Below are 24,482 nucleotides of genomic sequence, written 5' to 3'. Positions count from 1 at the left end.
TGCTTTACAAACATTCAGAGATGAACTTACACACTTGCTTTACTTCTCTCTGGGATAACTTTCTCTGAGATAAAATGCTCGTTTGGTAGCGAGGCTCCAAATGCTCAACCAGACCACCGACAGGTCTCACACGCCACAGCCGCTCTATCACGTGACGCATACTGCTCCGACGTGCTAAGGTTATGAGCCGAGTTACGCCATGTCGCAAGTTTTTTGAGGTGCTTTTTTGATATTTGATGGATCGATTACATTTTTTATTTCCCTCCAATATCCGATCCAGTAATTTAGGTCAGTATCGGACCGATACCGATAAGTAATATCGGATCGGTCCATCTCTAGTATGGATTTGGAGGTACTCTATGCGACACACTGCAGTTCATCGTTAAACATTACAGGAGTCATTTTGATAGAACGCAATAATGTGGTAATTTCACAGTTATTACCACTCATTCACCATGGTAGTTTATAAACAGGAAACAGAGCTGCAAAATGCAAAACTGCCCGTTTCTATTTAATAACATATTAATAACCAGGTAAAAACCCTTGGAAACAAACTTAAAGAATAGTAATGACTACCAGGAAACTCCTGTGGCAGTTTATGTGTAATAAGCAGCAATTTAATACTATGGTCATGATAGCTGATTAAAACAAGCATCAGAAAATCTGTAATGAACTGGAAACACTTATGCAAAATGTCAATAATTAAAGAGTAACCCTTTAACTGAGAAGTATAAACTGTATATATATTTACAGTTTTCAGTAATAACTTCTGTAAATGAAGGACAGCGAATGAGTGCATGCAAGAATCAAGAATCATGGGTCATTTCCAAGTGCAGAAGCATTCTGTTTCACCTTCATGCGACACTCCTTGAGCAACCCTTCCACAAACTTCCAGTTGGTCTGGGCGATCACGGCAGGCGACAGGTCGGAGAGTTTAGGCTGTCGCAGATTCTTCCCGAGGCTGCGGGCCTCCTGCATGTACTTCTGAAGTGCAGACGACGATATTTAGTGAGATTTAAATAACAGGCACTGAAAGTGTCATTCTTTTGTATGAATGTTTGCAGTTAACACGTATTAGAGGTTGAGGTAAGCATCCTCACTCCTGGCACAATCTCACAAATACGTGCCTTCCTTATACACTGTTAATAACCTGTTCTAGTATTTCTGTGACTGTTAATGGTAATTTTGTTCATGTGAGACACTTCGAGGAACTTAAGTGAGTTAAGTTAAAGGGTGTGACACAGGAGGCGAGTAAAAAGAAAGGCTGTGTTGGCAGGAAGTATCACTCAGTCTGGAGCATGGCATACCAAATTCAAAATGTTTCCTATAATGAGCTCTGAGTGCTTCGCAGAAATGAGAAATCCATGCTCTTACATCACTGTTCTCACAAACAGAAGATTTCCCACTGCTGCTGTTTCACATTTAAAGTGTTCAAAGCAGAACATGACATGGAAATAGCTGGAAATACTGTCAATGATGTATTTGATGTCCTTTTTTTTTTTTTCAAATTAAAGGTTCAGTGTCTAAAATCTTAACCACTAGATGTCAGGAGATTGCAGTTAAATTAATTCTGTTTTTTTTTTACCATCCCAGTTTAAGAGGAAAATTCTAGCTATGGTGTCTGCTGTAGGACAAACAACTCAGGCTGCTGTAGTGAACGTAGGGTGTCACTCTGCTGTTCCCCTCAGCTGTCAATACGCCTGCATGTGTATTTACTCTGAAGGAGGCTGTACAACTTTGTGGAAGAGTCCGACATGTGTTGATGAGTCAGTGCAGCTCAAGTCTGTCTGAGGCAGGTTTTTGAAGATGTCATAAATGCTTCTGTTGGTAAGAGCTGCTGTTTTTGCCATTGTTAGCTGCTGTTAGATGGCATCAGTGAAACTGATGGGACTTTTTATGACACTGAGGCCTAACATTGGTATACTGGTGTAATGGCTATAACTGTCTGGATATGGGATGGTCACATCTTCATCTACTCACAGTGACAAATTGCAACAATATGAAGAAAAAACAAGCTTGTTTATGCACGTTTTTGTGTTATTGCCCGGACTTCAGTCAGGAGACGAGGCTTCAGGTAAGACAGAAGAGGATGACATACATACATACATAGTAGATACATACATACACATACATGAAACGATAACACGCATTTAGGTGAATCTCGACCGCTGTGTTCAAGACAGGAGGGCAACATGGTGGTTTCCATAACTCGGTGCCAGGTCCAATATATTTCTGATGGATTCACTCACAAGTTTATGAGAATGTAAATTTTTTGAAACACACAATTACATATGAGTGCAACTTTTTTCCTCTTGAAGGACCTAAAAATTTACTTGCGGTACCTTAAAAGTGAATCTCTCTGGATTTTTGACTGCTGCACATTCAAAACAAAGAATTGGAAGATATGCCTTTGCTAACTGTGCAGCTCACCGAGCCTAAACACCCCTCAGATATGCAAAAAGATTGTATTTTGCTTGTTTTATTCTTGTTTTCCTTTAGAATTTTATATTTTTTAGTATTCAGCAAGGAATTGTGCCTTAGAGAATGTGGGAACCTCGGAAAAGTAGGTGGAAGTGAGGGTGGAGGCTATGAGAGGGAATCCAAAACACAAGCATCTCCTGCACATACCAGGCAGGAAGCAGAAGCAGATTTTTTAGGTGGTTTGACAGGAGGAGGGGATGCATTGTCCCACTCCCAAAATGCCATGGAATTCTGTAGGACCAGGCAGCCCTCCACCTGCTCGAGGAGGAAGAGCGGTACAACCCGACCCCAGACGGACCGGAACAGGACACACAGCCAGATAGAAGACGACAGAGCCAAAAGAATGGAACATAAGAAGACAGTGAAGGTAGCATAAACATAACATAAACCAAACAAAGAAAGCTCAAACAGAAGGAAACATAAATGTAGTTACACAACAGAACAAAACAATAAGCAGAAAATAAAGATGAGAGAGTTAGAGAACAGTGGAGACCAGGGAGCAGTCAGAAGGATGGTTTTTCACCTCTTTCAGGTCATTATCAAGGGTTAGATGTTCCGTTTGTTGTCTGTGGCGATCTTTTCTGCGCTGAGCTGTTGTTGCCTTGTGACACCACCTGCAGAACAAACACGCTGTGAATATACTGCGTAGCCTTTAACTATCTGTGCTCCTGTGAGTCAAACTGAAGGGAGAAGAAAGTACATCAATTGTATAAAGTTACTTTAAGATTTAAGGTAACAAAAACATTTGCCTTTAACAGTAAAGCAGTTAATTCACAACAGTTTTTTATGTTTTACTTCGTCTTTGATTTGAACTGCATTTTAACATTGATGATATTATTACGAGCAGCTTAAAACAATCCTATTAAACTATTCTATAAAGATTTTTCAGCAGTGCAAACAGATTTGTCAACATTTTTGAAGTTTTGCTTGTTATGTATCACTGATTATGGAATGCCACACGAATAAAATGGAGAAAAGGAAATAGGATCTGAGTGCATCTAGCTGGGCTTTCAGTTGTATGTGTGTAACCTGATCTAACCAATCTCTGTTGAACCTACATTCAAACTGTACTGGAGTATTCTGACAAAGACAGCCTGAAGCTTCTGCTGTCGTCTGTGAAATCTGTCCACAGTGGAGGCTGACTCACTTGTTATTGCTCGGTCCTGTGTTGAGCACTTCGGTCTGCAGTTTGGGGAAGAACCCCTGCTCGTACTTCCCCTGACCGATCTTCATGTCCAGCAGGTGTGGGTGGATGGCCGTGTGGTCAATCTTCATCAGCCGCTGCTCAATGGCCTGAGCTAAACAAAAGACGGTACAGATTCAGACAACGCTGTAAGGACGTGAAACCATCATGGCATTTGGAGAATTCCAGTAGGTGTCACATTACTGAAGGTAATTTCAGATTTAAACGCTGCAGGCATGCATGTGGATTTATGTGTTTACTGATTCCACCATCTAGATCGCATCTTATCTGAACACACACACACACACACACACACACACACACACACACACACACACACACACACACACACCACTGGAAAAAAAACTGCAATTAAGATGTAAGACATTGCGTGATATGTCGCCGTCCTTCACAGATAAGTTTTGCTGCAAAGAGTGACTCAGCTTCCTGTTTGTTCTATTCTGTGTCACTTCTAGGCTGTACTTCAAAACAGGCTGTTTATATATTAAATCACAGCATGATGTATGACGTTGTGGTTCATTCTCTATAGAGACCTGGTCTGACTGACTCTTACTTGTTGATCCTTCTAAAGATTAAACATCATCAACAGCAGCGACTGCAAACACACTCCATCTTCATCTGTCATGTGGTTATACTGCGTTTGTCTCTGACTGAAGTCCTCAGAGAGCAGGTGGCGTGTTCTCTGAGTGGAGGCACTGGAGGGAGGCAGGCAGAGGAAAGGCCTGTCCATTGTCTGCATAATTAAGTATGCAGACCATTGCAAATGAAGTCACCCTTGGCAACTGCAGTTCACATGGACTGGCCTATTAGTGCATGGAAGTCAGAATCACTGAACACACTGAGCCACGGCAGCTCACTCGTACAAACAGCGTTATCTTGAGCTGACATGTGAAGAGTTATAAGCCACTGTTGTCGATCTCAGCAATGATCATGAGAACTGGCAGGAAACCAGAAGAACACCAACACTGTCAGAACATTGTGCTCCCTGCTTTTTTTCTAATTCTTGTGTCATGTCCTGCATTTTTAGCATGCTACCAAGGCACCAGCCCACACTTCATCCAAGGGGATTATTTCTAGAAGCAACAACTGGTCTGATAGAGACTACTCCTTATTGTCTTCTAAATGTTGCGAAATTCCAGACAAGGCCAGGTTATTATTCTTTGCAATTGTTAATAATGAGTTTATATGTTTTAAATGGTCATAAAGGGGGAGAAACTTTGCCTCAAGACAGTTTTTTAAACAGGTGCCTGATAGGATTCAAAAAGCTACTACGGACAAAGGCAGAGGTAATGCACTTTAAAACTGTCTGACAATGACGAATAGACAACAGATTAATGGGTAACTTAGCAAAGAACCAATTTTAATTTGTGTCTTTAGGACTTTGATACCATTAGCCTTTGCAAAAAGTCATAATTTATTTTTCATTTCTATAGTTGAATCACAGTTTGACAGGCATTACATCGTCTTTTGCAGCATCAAAAAGATCCCAAAGAGCTGTTAGTTGTGTTTTTAAAAAAACTAGAGAGGGGGACAAAAGGACTAAAAACGACCCACAGCAGATGAATAGCATCTCAAAATTATATCCTAAAGAAACTGGAAGAAATCCAGCAAAGACCTGCCCTTCAGAATGGCTTCTTAACAAATATTCTTCCACTGAGACAGTGCATGGATTAACTGAAGTATGGAAACTAGAGATGGCACGATACCACTTTTCTATGTCCGATACCAATATCATCAATTTGGATATCAACCGATACCGATATGAATCCGATATAGTGTTTTTTAATCAATAAAACAGTTTTTTTTAATATCTTGCTGCATTTTGTATAAGTTCATACTCAAGTTAAAACAAACACTAAAGCTATTCTGTTACACCTGTATGCAAAAAATACACTGCACCCAAAATATTTCATAGTTCAGCAACACTGATCAATCTAATAAACTTAAACCTGCTCCATCCTCCCTATTCTGGTATTTTAAAGAGTTAGCAACCTAACTAATAGGGTTCTAAAACTCCCAGCAAAAATAAATAAATAAATAAAAAATAAGGAACCACCCCCCACCCCATGATGCTTAATCGACGTAATCAACTTTAATTTGATGCAGTGTGAAAAAAAAATGCACAGAAATAAATTATTTTCCAAGAATAATTAAATAGATTCAACATCTTTCTTCTGCAGAATTGCAGACTGCACAGATGGTACCTTCCCAAAGGAAAATGTACTATAGCTTACTAGGGTATATTTTACATCAGATTAAAACTTTGGATGTAAGATTCAGATACTTATTTATTAAAAGCTACACATTTTAAATGAGAATAAGAAAGAAAAGTATGTCTTTGTGCCCCCCTTTTCCCTGTTCATGCCCTATCGGCCCCCCTGGCTAAACTTTGCTAGATCCGCCCCTGCACAGTTACCAGCGTCAGCTACGTAGAAAAAGATCCTGGTGTAGAAAGTAATAATAAATACATTAACAACAGCTTATCAAGCTTAAACGTGCTGCTGTTGTTCAGCCGCTGGTTTCCTCTTTCTGGTGCAAAGTGGGCCAAAAACAAACAAGAGAGACGGACTCGCGACAGAAAAGCCGATCAGCTGATCAGTGATCAGTTTCATGATTAAAGTAGCAACAGGAGAGGGAGGGAGAGAGAGGCAGTCGCTCCATATATCGGTTGTTAAGCTTAACGTGGGAATGCTTTACAAACAGAGATGAACTTACACACTTGCTTTACTTCTGTCTGAGATAACTTCCTCGGAGATGAAATGCTCAACCAGACCGCCGACAGGTGTCACACGCCACAGCCGCTCTATCACGTGACGCATACTGCTCCGAGTTACGCCATGTCGCAAGTTTTGTGAGGTGCTTTTTTGATATTTAATGGATCGATTACATTTTTTATTTCCCTCCGATATCCGATCCAGTAATTTAGGTCAGTATCGGACCGATACCGATACGTAATATCGGATCAGCCCATCTCTAATGGAAACAGGAAGAAAATGTTGCGCTTTGCCAAACTATGCTGTGGTTGCGGTTCTGTCATGGTGCAGGGCTGCATTTCAGCCAGTGTGAAGATGATCTTATCTAAACAAATGGAATTATGAAAGTGACAAAGTACAGTCAAATTTTTATCCACCACACAATCTGGACAGTGTTTAACCCTTTAAGACCTGCCATAGAACCAAGTCTGCCAGAGCTTATATTATATTTTTACATGCTGTGGAGCCATTTTTGGGAGCATTTCAAGTTGCTATACATCAATACAACCATTATAGCCCAGATTTTAATAATATGTATTCATTAAGTGCATAGAAATTACATAAATTGCAAAAGTGCAATAAACTACAAAAAAATTTTAATTCGTTTTTGTTTTTTTAACATATATTTCTAGTTAGAGAAATTTAAGAGGCTTATCCCTCAAAACTGTAAATACAAAAAAGTTGCAAAAATAGTTTCCCACCACAGGAAATTTATTTTGAGTGTCTTCATAGTTTTATTTTTGAAATACACCAATTTTTATATACTGCAGGAAAAACGAAAATAAATATTATAATGCAAATTTGCAAAAAAAACCCAAAACAGCATGTGCATCAAAATAAACTATTTCCAGCAGTGCAATATGAGTCCTCAGCATCCCAGAAACGACACAGAAAGTCATAAACTCAAACATAACTTTTAAAAACACCAGTATAGGCTCACAAGGCCCTGATGGCAAAAAACTACATTTCCGCAAAATGACGTCACTTCCGGTTTCGGGCAGGTCATGGTGGACATGCGATAGTTCGCGCTGATGGACGTAGGAAGTGTTACAAACAGCTGATCGGATCGGCGAAGCGTGTTTCCGGAATATTATGTTTTTGTTGCTGCAAGCGCTTTTTATGCAGTTTTTATATGTGGAAGGAAACCGTGACCGAGGACAAGCTGATGGCATCAGATGTAAGTACAACTCCTCTGGTTTCATATGCAAAAAAAATTATTGCGCTAGCTTACGTGGTTGCAGTGCTATCGGGATTTAAAAATAGTTACGCAAAACGGAGCGTGCTGCTCTGACCGGCTTTAAAGGGTTAACAGACAACAACTTCATTTTTCAGCATGACAACAATCACAGACCTCAGCATTACTGAAGCAGTATGGGATTATGTTGACAGAGAAGTAACAACAGGCACACAACATCCAAAGAAGAGCTGTAGCATGTCCTTCAAGGAGTCTAGATGACTATTCCTGAAGAATATTCAAAGAAATTCCAAAACAAGCTGTGATGAAGAATAAAGATTGGCTTTCAAACTTGATAAGAGCTGTACAAACATCTTCCATCTATGTTTGTACATGGTTTACATGGTAACTGCAACTTTGCATCAATCACTGAGCTAATTCCCATTTCATAAGCAAAATATAAAGAAATGTATCAACATTTTTGCATAATCTCTGAGCAAACACTACTTACATATAACAACTCTTCCACTGAAAGCAGGCACTGAAAAGACTTATTTCACTTCAGTGAGAAAGTTAATTAGCCTGGAATATTTTCATTTTCACAACACATGCTTCTCAAACCAACAATCTGAACCATGTTCACACAGAAATAAATCTCTCACACACACGTCCCCATCTGAGCTTACCAGACTCTTTGAGGATGGAGCACCTCTGGTAGCAGGACGACCGGAGACTGGGAGCACGGATATTATAGAGGCGTGCCTTGTCAATACGAGTGTCAAAGACATGGAGCATAGGCTCCTTCTCCTCCCACTGAGACATGATCTTGTTGTCGATGAAGGTGGCAAACATCTGTGTCTCGATGAAGTGAGACAGAAAGGGAAGGTAGGGCTCTGGCTGGTCTGACAGGAATGAAGCCTGTTCACAAGAGCATATGTATTTTCAGTACTGTGCAGTTCAATGTCATTTATATAGCATCTTTAGTAACTTTAGATTTTAAGGTAAAGACAGCACAATATTATAGAAAAACCTCAACTATAAAACAATCCCCTACGGCAAGCACAGGGAGAAAGAGCCCACTTTCAGACAACAATTTGTTTGTAATAAACAAAGCTAGCCTTAAACCACAAATGCCAGGAAAATGTAAATATAGAATTTTAACAGAAAGGAAAACAACACAATGAAATAAATAAGTCTAATCAGCACTAAACATTGACTGAAAATATGCAGACTGATTCTTCAGTTTAAAATACTGTCCATTCTTACATAAAATACTTTAATAGGAAACAGTAACAGGAACTAACAGGTTTCACAAATAAACAGAACAAAGAAAATAGAGTCCAAAGAGACTACGCTATCATTTCTTCCAATTATGGATGATCTCCAGCTAATTCATGATAAATCCTCTGGCTTTTCTTATGATCCACTGTCCTTCCCTTAGATATGCCCTTCTTTCCATTTGTTCTTTTGCTTTTTAAATCACTACCAAGTGAGATGAACTACAACTTATTTGGAAACTGTTTCCTCCTGTTTATGTCATTTTAGGGAGGTAAGCTGCTGTTTCTTTTAGTTATTTCTTGGTTATATTGTGGTTTGTTTGTTATTTTGGCCTCATGTTCTTTTGATATCATTTTGTACTTCTGTCCAATAACAACTAAAACATCTTGGGACTTGGAAAAAAAGGAACTGGTAAGAAGAAAAATGCCTCTTTTACAAATACCATGAAAACGTTGAGTACAACACTTGTTTTCCAATAAGGTACGACCTTTTTACAAACATATTTCTGACTGAGGCACAACGGGAAAGAAAACCTTGATCACCTTGTCAAAGTTGTGCATCTGCTCCCTGTTGGTGAGCCAGGACTCCAGATCAGGAGCGCTCTGGATAACAAACGATTCATAGTCTGCAAACATGGTAGTGAAGCGGCTGGCGAACACCTCCCTCAGCTGAACGTTCAGTTTGGCGTTCCTTAGCTCCTCTTCTTCACCTCCTGTTTGGTTTCCTCCGTCGGTGGGCTGACCTTTGACTCCAGCCCTCAGGGCTTCCACACGTGCCACAGTCACCCCAGTGCGTTTAGTCAGTGCCTGCAGTCTCTCCAGCGTAGCATTTCCCTGCAGCAGCTCCAGCACCACTAACTCCTCTCCTGCCAGATTGCCATTACGTCCATCGTCCTCTAGCTGTCGAAGGGTGGCGGATTTGCGTTCCCTTCCTGGGGTGGACGAGGTGCTGCCAGGACTGGAGCGGGTCCGGGGCGGGGCGCCAGTGTTGGCAGAGAAGCCAAAGCTTAATAACACCTCAGTGAGCTCCTGGATGAATTCGGTCTTGTTTGGGAACTGAGGGAAGTCCTCTGGAAGCTCGATGGAGTGGTTGTCAATATCCACAAAACACAGGTTGGCCTGTGAGAGGAAAACACGTTTTTATTAGGCTCTGAAATAAACTCTAATGGTGCAAGTTTCAGTTCTGTGATGTGCATTTCTGTTGGCACAACAAGTGAATTCAAATGTGTTCACCGCAGACATTGGATCGATGTGTCTTCTGTGCACTGCAGACAGGAGAAACAGCTGGTGGAGGCAGGATTAGTAAAGACAGATCGTTTTTAGGAGGTGGAGGTATGATGGGGGTTGGGATATGGAGTGTCGAGAATATAGGCCAATGGAATAACAGCATATATTCAGACACCAATCCAAATGTGATAGGATGGAATTTGCATCACGCCTCATGGGGGATTAAAGCAAAACCTCTAGAAACACTAAACATGTAGAAATGAGCTTCTACATATCACAGAATACAGACTGCTAAAGGACCTCTCAATTTAAAACGTTTTACAAGGACTATAAAAATGTTGCCAAACAGACCGACGTACACCACAGCTGGGGGAATTTCTTAGTTGTTAATTGATTGAATGTCCAAGTGCAATTCCTGTTTGCTGACTTCTAAATGTAGTAAATCTCACTGAGCAAAGTAAAAGAAGGTTTGGGTGAGAATATTGAATGAGTGTAAAAACAGACATCGAAATTAGGTGAGATGTACGTGGAGTTCTGTGAGATAGCAGTAAGGCACGTGAGCCCATGAGACTGTAAGCATACAGACACAACCAAAAACCAACTTGTTGAATTAAGTTTACAGAAACGTTCGTTTGGCTCTGGCCTCTCATAGCTATACTTGCAGGCAGAGAAAGGCACAGTGTAACAGAGCCAAACATCTCTCATGCTCACGTTTTTAATAAACAGGGTTAGAAAAAGACAAACTCTGGCTACACTTTCCTCCCTCTCATCATCTACTCTTTGTGTGGCTTTTCATTTCTAGGTCACATCCACTTCAAAGGCAAACACAGGGACAAACTGTTCATGCAGGGGCTCCTGTGAGGGGATAAGGAGGAGGTGAGGAGAGTTAGAAGGGAGCTGTGGGTGATGCACAGAGGCATCCTGCACTGAATTGGATAATTAACACCCATATGTAAAGTCCCAGATTAATGACCCAGGGTGATGATGGGGGTGTGAGCAAAGCCAGAGGCCTGAAAGAATCGATTTTCTGCTTTGTTAGAGCCTTATCGTGCCCTAACACATAAACACACACACACACAGTAACTGTAACCCACCCAGCACTGGACTATACAATGGTTAAAATCCAGGACACATTCACCTCCTCACTGTCTGACTGAGGCTGAAAAGTGACAACGCAATAAAAGACTACTCCTGTCTGGCTCTGCCTTGAGGTGAATTTAACGATAACAAGGAAACTGACTGTTTTTCATTTAATTATTTCATATCAGTTTATTTATATGTCTATAGCACTTCGCTCTCGCTCTGCAGGCCTACTTGTTGTTCCTAGAGTATTTAAAAGTAGAATGGGAGGCAGAGCCTTCAGTTTTCAGGCCCCTCTTCTGTGGAACCAGCTTCCAGTTTGGATTCAGGAGACAGACACTATCTCTACTTTCAAGATTAGGCTTCAAACTTTCCTCTTTGGTAAAGCATATAGTTAGGGCTGGACCAGGTGACCCTGAATCCTCCCTTAGTTATACTGTAATAGATGTAGACTGCCGGGGGATTCCCATGATGCATTGAGTTTTTCCTTTCCAGTCACCTTTCTCACTCACTATGTATTAATAGACCTCTCTGCATTGAATCATATCTGTTATTAACCTCTGTCTCTCTTCCACAGCATGTCTTTATCCTGTCTTCCTTCTCTCACCCCAACCAATCACAGCAGATGGCCCCGCCCCTCCCTGAGCCTGGTTCTGCTGGAGGTTTCTTCCTGTTAAAAGGGAGTTTTTCCTTCCCACTGTCGCCAAAGTGCTTGCTCATAGGGGTCATATGATTGTTGGGTTTTTCTCTGTATCTATGAAGCGCCTTGAGGCGACTTTTGTTGTGATTTGATGCTATATAAATAAAATTGAATTGAATTGAATTGAATATAGTGCAGGGGATGATACAGTTAAAAAAAACATCACCTCATCCAATAAAGAAGAACAGCATTGTAGCATTATAAAGCATTAAAACTGCATGTTAGGCTTTTATAAACTAAAACTACAATAAATACAAAGATAAAGATAGCAGATCCAGAACAAAGACAACATAAAGACTGTATTTCATCCAGCTGAGCTGGCTGCTGTGTCCTTATAGAGACTTGATCAAACGGAACCATTATTAATAAAGTTTGATTCAGTTTTTTTCTGGTTTAATAAGTAAAATGTGTGCCATGCTCATTTAAATGTGCAAGTGTGTTTGTTTTGTGTGTGTGTGTGTGTGTGTGTGTGTGTGTGTGTGTGTGTGTGTGTGTGTGTGTGTGGTTAGACTTAAAGGAGGTTACCTACACACCTGAACAGAAACTAGAAGATGTGAAATTATAAATTAAGTTCTATGTTATTACAATTTCCTGTTACAAGCTTTTCAGTTTGGGTGCTCCGAAAAGGAACATTTTTATAAAAATACAGATGACATCCTGATCTGGTGAAAATGCAAAAATCCTAGGTGACATCTTTCTGGAGTTTTGTGTTCACAAGAGTTTCAGAAAACCTGACCTCTGACCTCTTAGGTGGGACATAACAAAGTACTTCGTTACTGTATTTATGTAGAATTTTCAGGTATCTGTATTTTTCTTCTGACAACTTTTACTCCCTACATTTTAAACATGCCTGTTACTCTAGGTTTATTTAAAGAGAATAATGTTTTTTTTAACCCTTTAAGACCTACTATAGAACCAAATCCGCCAGAGCTTACTTTATATTTTTACATGCTGTAGTGCCATTTTTGGGAGCATTTCAAGTTGCGATACATCAATACAACTGTTATAGCCCATATTTTAATAATATGTATGCATTAAGTCCATAGTAATTACATTAATTGCAAAAAAGTGCAATAAAGTACAAAAAAATTGAAAATCGTTTTTGTTTTTTTTTACATATATTTCTACTTGGAGAAATTTAAGAGGTTTATCCCTCAAAACTGTAAATACAAAAAAGTTGCAAAAAATAGTTTACAACAACAGGAAATTTATTTTGAGGGTTAACTCACTAACTATTTCCAGCAGTGCAATTCGAGTTCTAAGCATCCCAGCAACTATTCAGAAAAGCATAAAGTCAAACATGACTTATAAAAACACCAGTATAGGCTTTTAAGGCCTACAAGTAAAAAAAAAACTACATTTTCCGCAAAATGGTGTCACTTCCGGTTTTGGGCAGGAAATGGCGGACATGCGATCGTTCGCGTTGACGTCTTTTTCAATGTGGGAAGTGTTACGAACAGCTGATCAGATCAGCAAAACCTGTTTCTGGAATATTATGTTTTTGTTCCTGCAAGAGCTTTTTATGCAGTTTTTGCAAAGCTATATGTGGAAGGAAACCGTGACCGAGGACAAGCTGATGGCATCAGATGTAAGTACAACTCCTCCGGTTTCATATGCAAAAAAAATCATTGCGCTAGCTTACACGGTTCAGGTTCTACAGGGATTTAAAAATAGTTACGCAAAACGGAGCGTGCTGCTCTGACCGGCTTTAAAGGGTTAAGGGGCATCCAATGTCTGCACAAACATCAACAAACACAGAAAGAGTGAGAGACAACTTCAGTCAGAAATAAAGATGAGAAAGACAGGACAGGAGAGGAAGAAGAGAGGTTGGATTTAAAGGTAAGGACGGCTCAGTAACCGACAAATTTAAGACATTTTGTCTTATAGCTTGTGAAACATCTGCTTACATCTTGTTGAAATCAGTTTTGTAAATCCACACAGAGCAGCAGACCAGCTAATCACAGCCTGTACACAAAGGAAATCTACTGAAACTCACATCTTTTCCCTGTGCTGAGCCACAGCACATGCTGTATCTCACGTTGACCCCTGACAGTACTCATGTGTGAAGTCATCCTCTTGATTCAGTAATTTGATATTTACCGGAGTATCTGCGCTTCTACTTAAATACAGAACGTCTGTACTTTTTCACCTCTGCCTGACCCAGAGTCAGATTTAAACTAGTCCCAAATTTCTAGGAGATGCACCTGTGACATAATTATGAAAATCCTTCATTCTCGAGTTACGGCGTTCACAAACTTGGCTGCCTTCTGACCATTGTTGATGCAGTTTCATGAATCCACAGCTTGATCAAGCCCAGTCACAGAAGCACCATACACCTACAGCACTCAAAGGATCTGCGGCCAGCATCCTGTGCCAGACCATAGACACCAACACTGGTACCCTGCCTGGTAGGACTCCTGGTCGATAGTAATTAATATTATACAGCTGGTTTTAATGTTGTGGCTGGTCTGTGCATTAACGCTACCCAGGCTGATGTTGTACCTCCTGAGGAAGCTCAAGTTTGGAGCGGTCAGTGCCCTCTTTGGACTGCAGGCCCATCAGGTAGGGAACAGGTGCATCTAGGAAATGAAGGAGGGAGGCTGGCAGGATGGGAACATAGACGTGCTGCCACTGGAAGGGAAATAGGAGGGTGGTGATGCCCTCTGCCACTGTCATCAACCGCTGGTAGTCTGAGAAACACAGAGAAAGAAGTGTGATGTGAGACAAGAGCATTACAGCAACACGTAGTTTCATGTCAGTTGTAAAATTGCACTCTGATGATCCTAAATTCATGCTAAGCTCCACCAAACACCACACAAGCACTGCTACAGTGTCTTGCAGGCTGAGTTCAGCAGCAGTTCAGAGTGAAAAGTCCACTTGGAGGAAACATAACTAAGGTTTCATGAATTCATCATCCTCTCCTCTCCTATGGTCCACTCCCCCTGGCTCAGCCAGCATCTCCCGATCTGTATGTGCACCTTCACTGAAGGTTTCCAAAGTCTTAACCACAGTCTGCGTGTCGGAGATACAGCTGGTTCACTTATCGGAAAACGTCCGTTTCTAGAAGCAGAATGTATTTACAATTGTGTTTAAATGTCTATATAAACACACACACACACTTGGAAACAATTATAAGCACAGCTGCTCTAGGTAAGTGTGTAAAATACATGTTAGAATAAATGTCACACACTCAAACAAAAAGTGAGGCAATAGGTCTTTTTCTTTTGTGTTGGGAGAATTAGTGATGTCTAAAGAACCAATACGTGTGATTCCTCTCAAAGGCAAATTTTGGAATCTGCAATAGTACTTGATGTTTTTTTTACTAAGGTAAATACCACAGGCAGCAAACCAAGGGTGCAATTGTTCTGAAACTAAAGGGGGCAGCATAGACACGTATTCTAGTCTATTCTTAAATAAAGAAGAAGAAGAACGGCAGCTAGGAGCACAGGAGGGAGGCAGAGCCTTCAGTTTCCAGGCCCCTCTTCTGTGGAACCAGCTTCTGCAATTCTGCAATGGCAACTGATGTTAAAGACTCATGACCAATTATCACAAAGGCTTGATTAGGTTTACAAGGAAATTACTTTTTCAAACAGCATCAAGTGGGTCAGGATCGCCTTTTTTCAGTCATTATTTAAAAAGTGCATTTTGTATTTACTTAAGCTTTGTTTAAGATTCAAATTTGTTTGATGATCTAAAACATAAAGTTGTGACAAATATGCCAAAAGAAGTAATCAGGAAGAGGGCAAACACTTTTCCCATCGTCATTAAGAACCTCCACAGGCAGAGTTGCTAGAAGTTACTAAAGCTGCTACCACAGCAGACACTTGTGTATGTTAAAGCTCTCGTGGTATTCAAAGCCCCTTGTACACATCATGGTACTGGGCACTATTGGCATACGGGGCCATATGGTACGGAGTAAGATGTGGGGCTAAGTTGGCGCAGTGCTCAGGTTTGGGCCTACTTTTTAAACTGCATTATAACACATATATGAAGATTACCTTTCATGCAAATCTAAAATAACTGCACTTAATCAAAGCACGATTTACAGGTTGGCTGTAGCTCAGGAAGTTGAGCTACTACTAATCAGAAGACTGGTGGTTTGATCCCCGTCTGCTCCAGTCTGCAGACGGGGATTGCCTTTGGCAATATTAACCCCAAGTTGCTCTCTGATCCATCCGAGGCGAGTGTTAAATTTAGGGGTGAATGAGGCATAAGGATGCATTCTCAAAGTGAAAATCTGAGTAATTAATAAATGTTTTTGTGGGAAAGAGACAAGCCAGGTTTTGAAGCTCCTACCTGTAGGCGTGTGAGCATATTTTTCATATGTCTGTACATGTTCAAAGTTTCTCCTTTGTGTGGGGAACACAGCAAGCAAATCTCACAGAAACACTCCTGTTTCTTAATGTTGCAGCATGTCTCATCCTATTTGCTCTCTTTAGCTTTAAAATAACAAGTTCTGCTGTTATACTTTAGTCATCAACACTTGCTGTTCTAATCTGACTTAAGTGGCGAGGTGCAGTATCTCATAAATTCCCTCCTCTTCCCTTTACTCACACTGACAGACTTTAAACTTGCTAACTCGAGGCACCTTCAGATATATTTTGGAAAGCCCCAGCAGTGACAGGGCTCAGGGTTGCTGTTGTTGTTATAGAACTGAAAAACAAGACGAAACAGGTCAAGTCATTGTGAAACTGTAACGGTGCATTAGGGCCTGATAAAGACCAGCAGCTCAGTCTCACAAGGCAAGAAGTGAGCAAGTCTGTGGTAAACAGCTGTTACTGTCAGGAAGCAAGTTGTCATCCCATGACAAGTCAAACACGCTGATTAATCACACTGTGTGAAAACGCTGGCCGACTGCTCTGGATAAACGCATACGATGCACCTTAAACAGCAAACAGACTAACAGTTCTTGTGAAGGTCAGGACAGGAAATGACATTTGCATCAGTGCAGTGTTAGTGCACACAGGCACCTGGCTCTGTCTGATGCTTTTTAAGCAGTTCAAGCAATTTCTGTATATAGAGAATAACTGCAGACAGATTCTTAAGGTGTATCTACAAAACACCTGTGAATCTCCTGCAGTGGTCCCATCAACATCCAGTGAGGTCAGTGGTTCCATCTTTGGCCTGTGATTGATCCACCGACCTTCTGCTGCTGGAAGTTTTTTAGCATCTACACATTTTTTTCTTTCTTTGAGTGGTTGCCAAAGTCAGAGACTCTGAGTAGGAATGTGAACATTATTAAACACTTTCACTGCATGTGACCAATAAAGAATCTTGACTAATCCTTCCGTTCTCTAACTGCATGTCTTTGGACTGTGAGAGGAAGCTGGAGCACGTGGAGACACACAACCTTCACACAGTAAGACCCCTGATAGTGGAATTGAACTCAGGATCTTCTTGCTGTGAGCCGACAGTGCTAACCGCCATGCCACAGTGCTTAATAATAACGGCTAGCTTATTATTAACACAATCAATAACGACACGGCAGGACAGCAGCTCATTAACGTGTAGCACTGTTCCATGTTTCCCTGCCTACAGCGCCATTATATATGAAGTTGGTATATTTCTGTACGCACATAATTACTCAACTTTTTTTGATCACTCGTGTTTGTGTAATCTGTGCAGAATGTAAAAAGACGAGGAATATGCTCATTTTTAATCAGTTTGTATTATTGAGTATTATTGTGGATTTTCAAAGAAAGTAATTGCAGAAACCGGCCTAATTCATGATTTCAAATCCTTGATTTTAAACTTGTGGCAGAAACAAAAGTACCTATAAGCATATAAAACTTAAGCTAACATTAAATGTAGCAGTTCAACTGCAGCTTAAACACACAGTCTTTCTGGAATTTGCACTCGTGAATTTGTATTCTGTAAGAAAGTTTGTTGACCTAAATTGACTTTGACAGTAACCTCAGAACATGCTGAAACAAGGAAATCACGTTGACATATGCACAGTCATAGTGTCTTCATGACTGCACAGATGAAAAGGTTTTTATTTGCCTTTAATTTGGAGCAAAAGCTTCAGTGCTTGTTAAAGTCTGACATCATTAACTCAGTCGGTTAAGCACACCGTCTTTGCAGCTATTAATGTTTTATCATATATGTCATTTGACACTTTAATATAATTTTTTTTGTAATGCAAACATTTTAAATGCAAACCTCACGTTCTCGCAGCAAATCTCCTTTGCAGAATAAATGTGACTCGGAAGGGCCACAAGAATCATCTTTACTAACAAGCTCACACTAAAATGTGTTGAAAAACCTTTTCTTTACTAAGAACAATACACAGTGAGGTGCGTGATCAGATCCAGAGAGTGAAGATGCCAGAACAATGGAACCAGACAAGATTTTACAAATGTAGAAAGGATCACTGGGACAACTTTGACATCTATAGTGAGGGAGTCGAGTTTTTGGTCACTCTCATTGATGCCCACTTCAATTGCTTGCCTCAAAGTTGAGAAGTTAAATGTCCCTCTTTCAGCAGAGTTTGTTCTGTCTGGACAGATAACTCCTTACGACATTTATCAGAATCCCATTTAATCAAACGTGACTCACAAACTAAAAAAGGGTTTTCCTCTTCATTTATTTACACGAGCGATTTCTACGTGCCTACAGAGAACCTGGACCTCCTAGAGGTAGTTTCTGATGGTTGTTATGAATGCCGCCTTTAAAACTGGCGTTTGTATTCCCATATATCATTGTGATGTTGTTTATTCTATTACTCTTGTTCTCTTCTGCTTGCTTTCTTTTTTCTTTCTCAGCAGGTGACCCAGGTGATTGATATATGCATTTTTTTTTCTCTGCCCGTTCTGCTGGTTTTTGTTTTTTGCCCTTCTCCCCCGTCCCTCTTCTCAGCTGTTTCTCTTTCCCTCTTTCTTTCTCCCCTTCTTTCCCCCAGTCAAGTCTGTCCCGTATTCAGTAAGTGAAAATAAAATAAACAATAAAAGGTGAATCAAATGGACCATTACGGCAAGGCTGGGATGGTCAGTTTGGTAAAGTAAATCCGTTGGGTATCTTTCTTTGCCTTTAGACAACAATTCTGATGCAAAAGAGCCAAACGGGACAGGCCAAAAAAAAACAAAAAAAAAAACTGGCGTTTTTTGATTTGGAGTTGAAGGTCTGGTATATGAGCTAACAGCTTCTTTTTGCATGACTCATCATGCACAGAAGATAAACAAGCTGCAGAGAGAGTGCTGAAGCTGCACTGAAACTGCAAAAGAGTATGACTGAGGAATGTAGGACAAATAATGATCTCAGTCTACACACTAGATTCTCTGCATTTGGCTCTAATACTCTAACACAGTGAGGAACGCACACACTGCGTCTCACTGCAGCTGTCAATAATAAATGAAAGGAATCCTAGAAGCAGGGAAATCTGATCACTGTGTATCTGAGTGTGATATGCACATAAAGCCTCATTACAGTGTTCTCTGTTTTCATCTGAGTTTTTACTTTACAAGTTTCTAATGCTTCTCCGCTTCAAAGTATAGAAAACAGGAACAGTATGTTTTCTTTTCTGTTATCAAACTGTTCTGGAGAACTGGTGCCAGAGGAACAACCTCCTTCTAAACGTCAGTAAGACAAAGGAGCTGATAGTGGACTTCAGCACTAAGCAGGAGAGGAACTACCAGACCCCCGTCATCAACGAGTGCCCAGTGGAGAGAGTGGACAGCTTCAAATACCTCGGAGTTCACATCACGCAGGACCTGTCATGGTCCTGTCACATCAACACCGTGGTGAAAAAGGCCCGACAGCGTCTCTACCACCTCAGACGCTTGAGAGACTTCCAACTGCCCTCCAAGGTGCTCAGGAACTTTTACTCGTGCACCATAGAGAGCATCCTGGCGGGAAACATCTTAACCTGGTTCGGGAACAGCACCATGCAGGACAGACGAGCTCTACAGAGGGTTGTGCGGTCAGCTGAGCGCACCATCCGCTCCGAGCTCCCTGACCTGCACTCAATCTACAGCAGGCGGTGCTGGACCAAGGCCAGGAAGATGGTGAAGGACCTCAGCCATCCCAACAACAGACTGTTCTCTCTGCTGAGGTCAGGAAAGCGATTCCGCTCCCTGAAGACCAACACAGAGAGACTGAGGAGGAGCTTCTTCCCGCAGGCGATACGGTCTCTCAATCACACCACCACACAGTACTGACCCACACATATGGTTCTTACACACACACTGGACTTTCTGGACTTTGGTTTTGCACAACACTGGTCACTATATTCTTCATTTCCGGTTAATACTTGTACAGCTGCTGTTATTGTGTATATATTTATTTATATTTAGATTTCTTCATACATTCTTATATAGTTCTATATTGTGTATTTTGTTGTACAGTTATTTCATTTTCAACTTTAATTTATATATTTTATCTTATTCTTCCCAGTTAAATTTACCCTTCATTCTAATTTGTGTTGTACAGTTATTTCATTTTTAACCTTAATTTATATTTTATTCCTTCCTAGTTAAATTTACCCTTTTTAATTTTTCATATTTATTTCCTATCTTATTCATAGCCTTTTCCTTTTTTGTTTCCTTTAGGTCACGAGCAGTTGTCCAAGCATTTCACTACATATCGTACTGTGTATGACTGTGTACGTGACAAATAAAATTTGAATTTGAATTTGAATTTCTCCCACTAGGAGCTCAGTCTGAGTGGAGTTTTTTTCTCCTCCTCTTACCTCATGTAGTGTATTTTCGTTGTTTTTTCCTATCAGCCTACCTTCTGACATGTCTGCCCAATGTGATGTTTGTGTAAAGTTGGTCAGAAGGTTCCTTTGTGAGTGCGCATGCGCCATTAGCGTGCTGCCTGCTGTAACCCTAATTTCCCTCGGGATGAATAAAGTATTCTGATTCTGAAACAAATTTTCTCCACAGACATCCACAACTTCTGGCAACCAGACAGAAAGCCTTACAATAGCTTCCAGTGGCTAAAAGGCCTCAAAGTAAGAAACGACATCATAGCATAATAGAGTGAAGACAAAAATGTATCCACTGAAACCTCTGAAGTTGATTAATTGAATTTGATTTCATTTTTTTCTCAAATATTTTTATTGAGGTTAACCAAACAGAATACACACACATTAATAACAAGCACAATAAAAAAGAAAACATCGCAGAGGTTGTGAAAGGGGAAAAAAGCATATTGCAATGAGGTCTTAGATTCTAAGAAAGAACAGAGCTAAACTTAGTTATTGTTAAGGTGGCAGTTAAATAGAGAAATATATATGTAGAAAAAATAATATAGAATAAGAATATATAAGAATAAACAAATGAATATCTACATGCATAGAGCAGTGATGAACTCAGGGCCTGGAGATTTGCAAATATTTCAGCAAGGACCCTCACAGCTGTTTGTATGTTTTGCTGGTATCGCTAATCAGAACAGATCTTTTCCAGGCTTAGACAGGACATCAGATCTCTCAGCCAGTGCGAGTGGGTCGGGACAGAAGGATGTTGAATTTATCAACTTAAATATTGAATCTCACATATCCTCAGACAGAGACATGCTTAAGTCCTGCTCACAAGCAGTTTAATGCCTGACAATCGAAGGGCCTTTAATGCCCACCAGCATGTGACAGATAGCAGATATTAACCCTTTCTGAGTTGGACGCAAAGTTAGGAACATATCTGCCGTCTTCAAAGTACCTCAGGAAAGTTCGACATCTAAGACTGAAGAAAGTGTCTAATCTGAAGACGCCTGAATAAATGTGAATTTTCAGAGAGTTTCATAAAAGATGCTAAGTTATTATCAGTGAACAAATCATTAAAGCACCTAGTGCTCCGTCCACGCCAATCTTGAAATACAGGATTGCTTGTAGATGGTTAGAAAGGGTCATTTGATGCGATTGGACTCAAACAAGACAAATCAGTCAGACAGAAGTGTTTTGTCATCTGAGCCCATATCCTCACAGTGTGCCAGACCAGCAGATTATCAGATGGCTGTGGAGTGGAGATCCAACTACTGCCGAGACAGATGCATCTTTAACATAATTTAACTCCGCCGGCACCCAGGACGCTGAATTGTCCCAATTTTGGAAATGAAACCAAAATATGCTGATCATATGTTAGCTACCCACAAACTGGCAACATAACAATGATTAAAAATGAAAATGTGCCATCATCTTACAGTGACCAAAAGCTAGGGACCACAGCAAGTCTTCCAGGTCCTGATGCAACAAAACAGCCCCATCACACGACCACCACCATCTTTTACTGCTGCTATGTCCCTTTTCTGAAACGCTGCATTATGCAGTGTGACACACGCCTTCCAAAAAGTTCAACTTTTGTCTCGTGAGTCCACAAAGTTACCTTTGCTACTGGTCCTGGCTACTTGCAGCAGATGGCCCCGCCCCTCCCTGAGCCTGGTTCTGCTGGAGGTTTCTTCCTGTTAAAAGGGAGTTTTTCCTTCCCACTGTTGCCAAAGTGCTTGCTCATAGGGGGTCATATAATTGTTGTCTGCATGTATTATTGTAGGGTCTACCTTACAATATAAAGCCCCTTGAGGTGACTGTTGTTGTGATTTGGTGCCATATAAATAAAATTGAATTGAATTGAAAGTATTTTCCCACTTTCCACACAGGGCTGTGCAGGGTTGGATTTCTTCCCCTTTAATAATAATAAACCTTCATTTAGAAATTTAGAAACATTTAAGTGTTACTAACATAGAAAAAATAGGAAATCAGGAAGGCGGCAAACATTTTTCCCACTACTGTATAATGTTACAGTAGTGTAACAATTGTTCATAAGGCAACATAAGATATTACTAAAATAAGGTAAACTGAAGCTGATGACTGGACATTTAACTTATCAATGACTCTCCAGGTCCTATAACATGTTAAAATGTCCATTGAAACCATGTTGGAAGCATGTTTAGAGAATAGGTTAATGGAACTATCTAACAATGTGTGGTATAGGTGACACAGCCTGTTTGTATTCTGTATGCAGAACCAATTCAAAGTGTAATAGCACCAGAAATCCAACAGCATGTGTAGAATGTACTTACCCTGTGAGTACAGCAGAATCTGCATCTCCAGCAAGGTGCAGGTGAACACCTGGACCAGGTTTTCCACGCCTAGCAGAGAAAAGGCCTCTGCCAGGGGGAAGTCGGCCAGGGGAAGCTCTCCTGGTCCCGGCCTTTGGCAGACAATGGATTCGTATATGCCGTGGAATTTGAGTGAACGCCCCAGAGCAGGCAGCGGCACCTCGTACAGGATGTTGTAAACGTAGCTCTCCAGTGGCAAGGGGGGTGCGGTTGCAGCTATGACAGCAGAGTGCATCTGTGCAAGGAAGCGCCGGCAGGCGTGCATGAAGGGCATAGGCGTGATCAGACACAAGGCTTTGGACACATAGAGCGTGTCCCGTGACGAGTCATAGCTCCCCGCTGCACGAGATAAAGATGATGAGGATGATGAGGTGGGGGAGTAACCATCATCTAAACTGCTGGCTAGTGAGTCCATGCTGGAGGAAGAAGAGGAGGAGGAAGAAGCGGCATTTGTTTGCTCGGCATTGTGCATCTGGTAGAGAGTCTGCATGGCAGAGCAGATCTGTGGGCTGGTCACCTCCTCATAAAAGGTGTGAACGAAACCATATGTTCGAGATCCATCCTCCTTGGTGATGATGAAGGAGTGGAACTGAGGCTCGCGCTGGTCTGCCTGTGTCCTGAATGACAAACCTTTGGGCATACAGAGCTGCGGAGAGAAAGGGCAAACAGAAGTCATCGCGTCAGTTCTGATTCACTCACGCTGGAATCTTTTTATGTGTCCATAATCTTTCACTTTTCCAGATCTCATAGGATTTTCAAACACCGGTAAAAATGGTTCTTACATTTAATTCTACAGCTGAAAATCTTACAAGAAAAAGGCAGCGATTCTCTGCATGACCATTCTCAAATTTGAATTTCTGCGGTTTTATGCTTTTGTTTTCCATTTTATTGTTATAATGAGTTCAATAAGGAAGATCTATGGCCTCACATTTGTCCGCTCCAAGGTGCTGCCGGCTAAATCTGAACTTCATCACTTCCATTCATGCCACGTACCCTCACTGCGTCTTTGTGCAACCCACCACCTCTCCATCTCATCACTCAAGCTCCATTCAAGCCACCTTCATCTCCACCAACGGTGTCTAGGCTCCAGGGGGTCCTCACCTAATCCTTTTTACAGCTGGGGTTCTGTTTTGCCGAGACAGACCATCGGAGTATTCTGTGATTCTTTCTAATGATCTGTCCTTATTGAACTGATTTGTTTGTTGCTGTGACAAAACAAAATACCTGAATATGTTAACTACGGCACTGAGGTAGTCTTTCATGGCATCTTATACCACACATCCACTATTTTCAAGAAATGAGGAGAAGATTAATTATTAAATAAATTTGCTAACTCTCTATAGCAATCACGTGTCATATGATTACTTGATCACTTGTTGCTTTCACAGCCAAACTCTATCAGTTACTGCCATCATCAGGTTTACTTGGCTGCTGAGACGAAGGACACACTGTGGAGACAAGTCTCAAGTCACCATGTCCATGCATGTGTACATGCACACAAACTGTTATCCACAATAATTGTTTTGACGATTTGTTG

The 24,482-nt window shown here is 40.9% G+C and overlaps 1 protein-coding gene across 7 annotated transcripts in view; it reads right to left on the bottom strand.

Annotated features, from left to right (window-relative positions):
• LOC146554874 (DENN domain-containing protein 5B-like) overlaps positions 1-24,482 on the bottom strand; it is an 81,930-nt gene that overhangs the window by 13,786 nt on the left and 43,662 nt on the right. For 4 of the 7 annotated variants that reach the window (XM_085252475.1, XM_085252478.1, XM_085252477.1 and 1 more), the window contains 8 exons: positions 22,907-23,591; positions 14,399-14,586; positions 9,433-10,008; positions 8,299-8,530; positions 3,629-3,779; positions 3,005-3,095; positions 2,629-2,736; positions 853-984 (listed from right to left, as the gene is read on the bottom strand). In XM_085252475.1, coding sequence (XP_085108601.1) covers positions 853-984; positions 2,629-2,736; positions 3,005-3,095; positions 3,629-3,779; positions 8,299-8,530; positions 9,433-10,008; positions 14,399-14,586; positions 22,907-23,591 — 2,163 coding nt within the window. The remainder of the gene's footprint in view (positions 1-852; positions 985-2,628; positions 2,737-3,004; positions 3,096-3,628; positions 3,780-8,298; positions 8,531-9,432; positions 10,009-14,398; positions 14,587-22,906; positions 23,592-24,482) is intronic. The other 3 variants (XM_085252479.1, XM_085252480.1, XM_085252481.1) reach the window with 1 other exon arrangement.

This window comes from Mchenga conophoros, linkage group LG17 (genome assembly GCF_057382185.1).
Source record: "Mchenga conophoros isolate Kocher_MC1m ecotype Shallow Benthic linkage group LG17, M_conophoros_male_GT1.1, whole genome shotgun sequence".
Lineage (NCBI taxonomy): Eukaryota > Metazoa > Chordata > Actinopteri > Cichliformes > Cichlidae > Mchenga > Mchenga conophoros.
The sequence above is the reverse complement of the archived record's forward strand: the minus strand, read 5'-3'. Positions and strand labels throughout refer to the sequence as shown.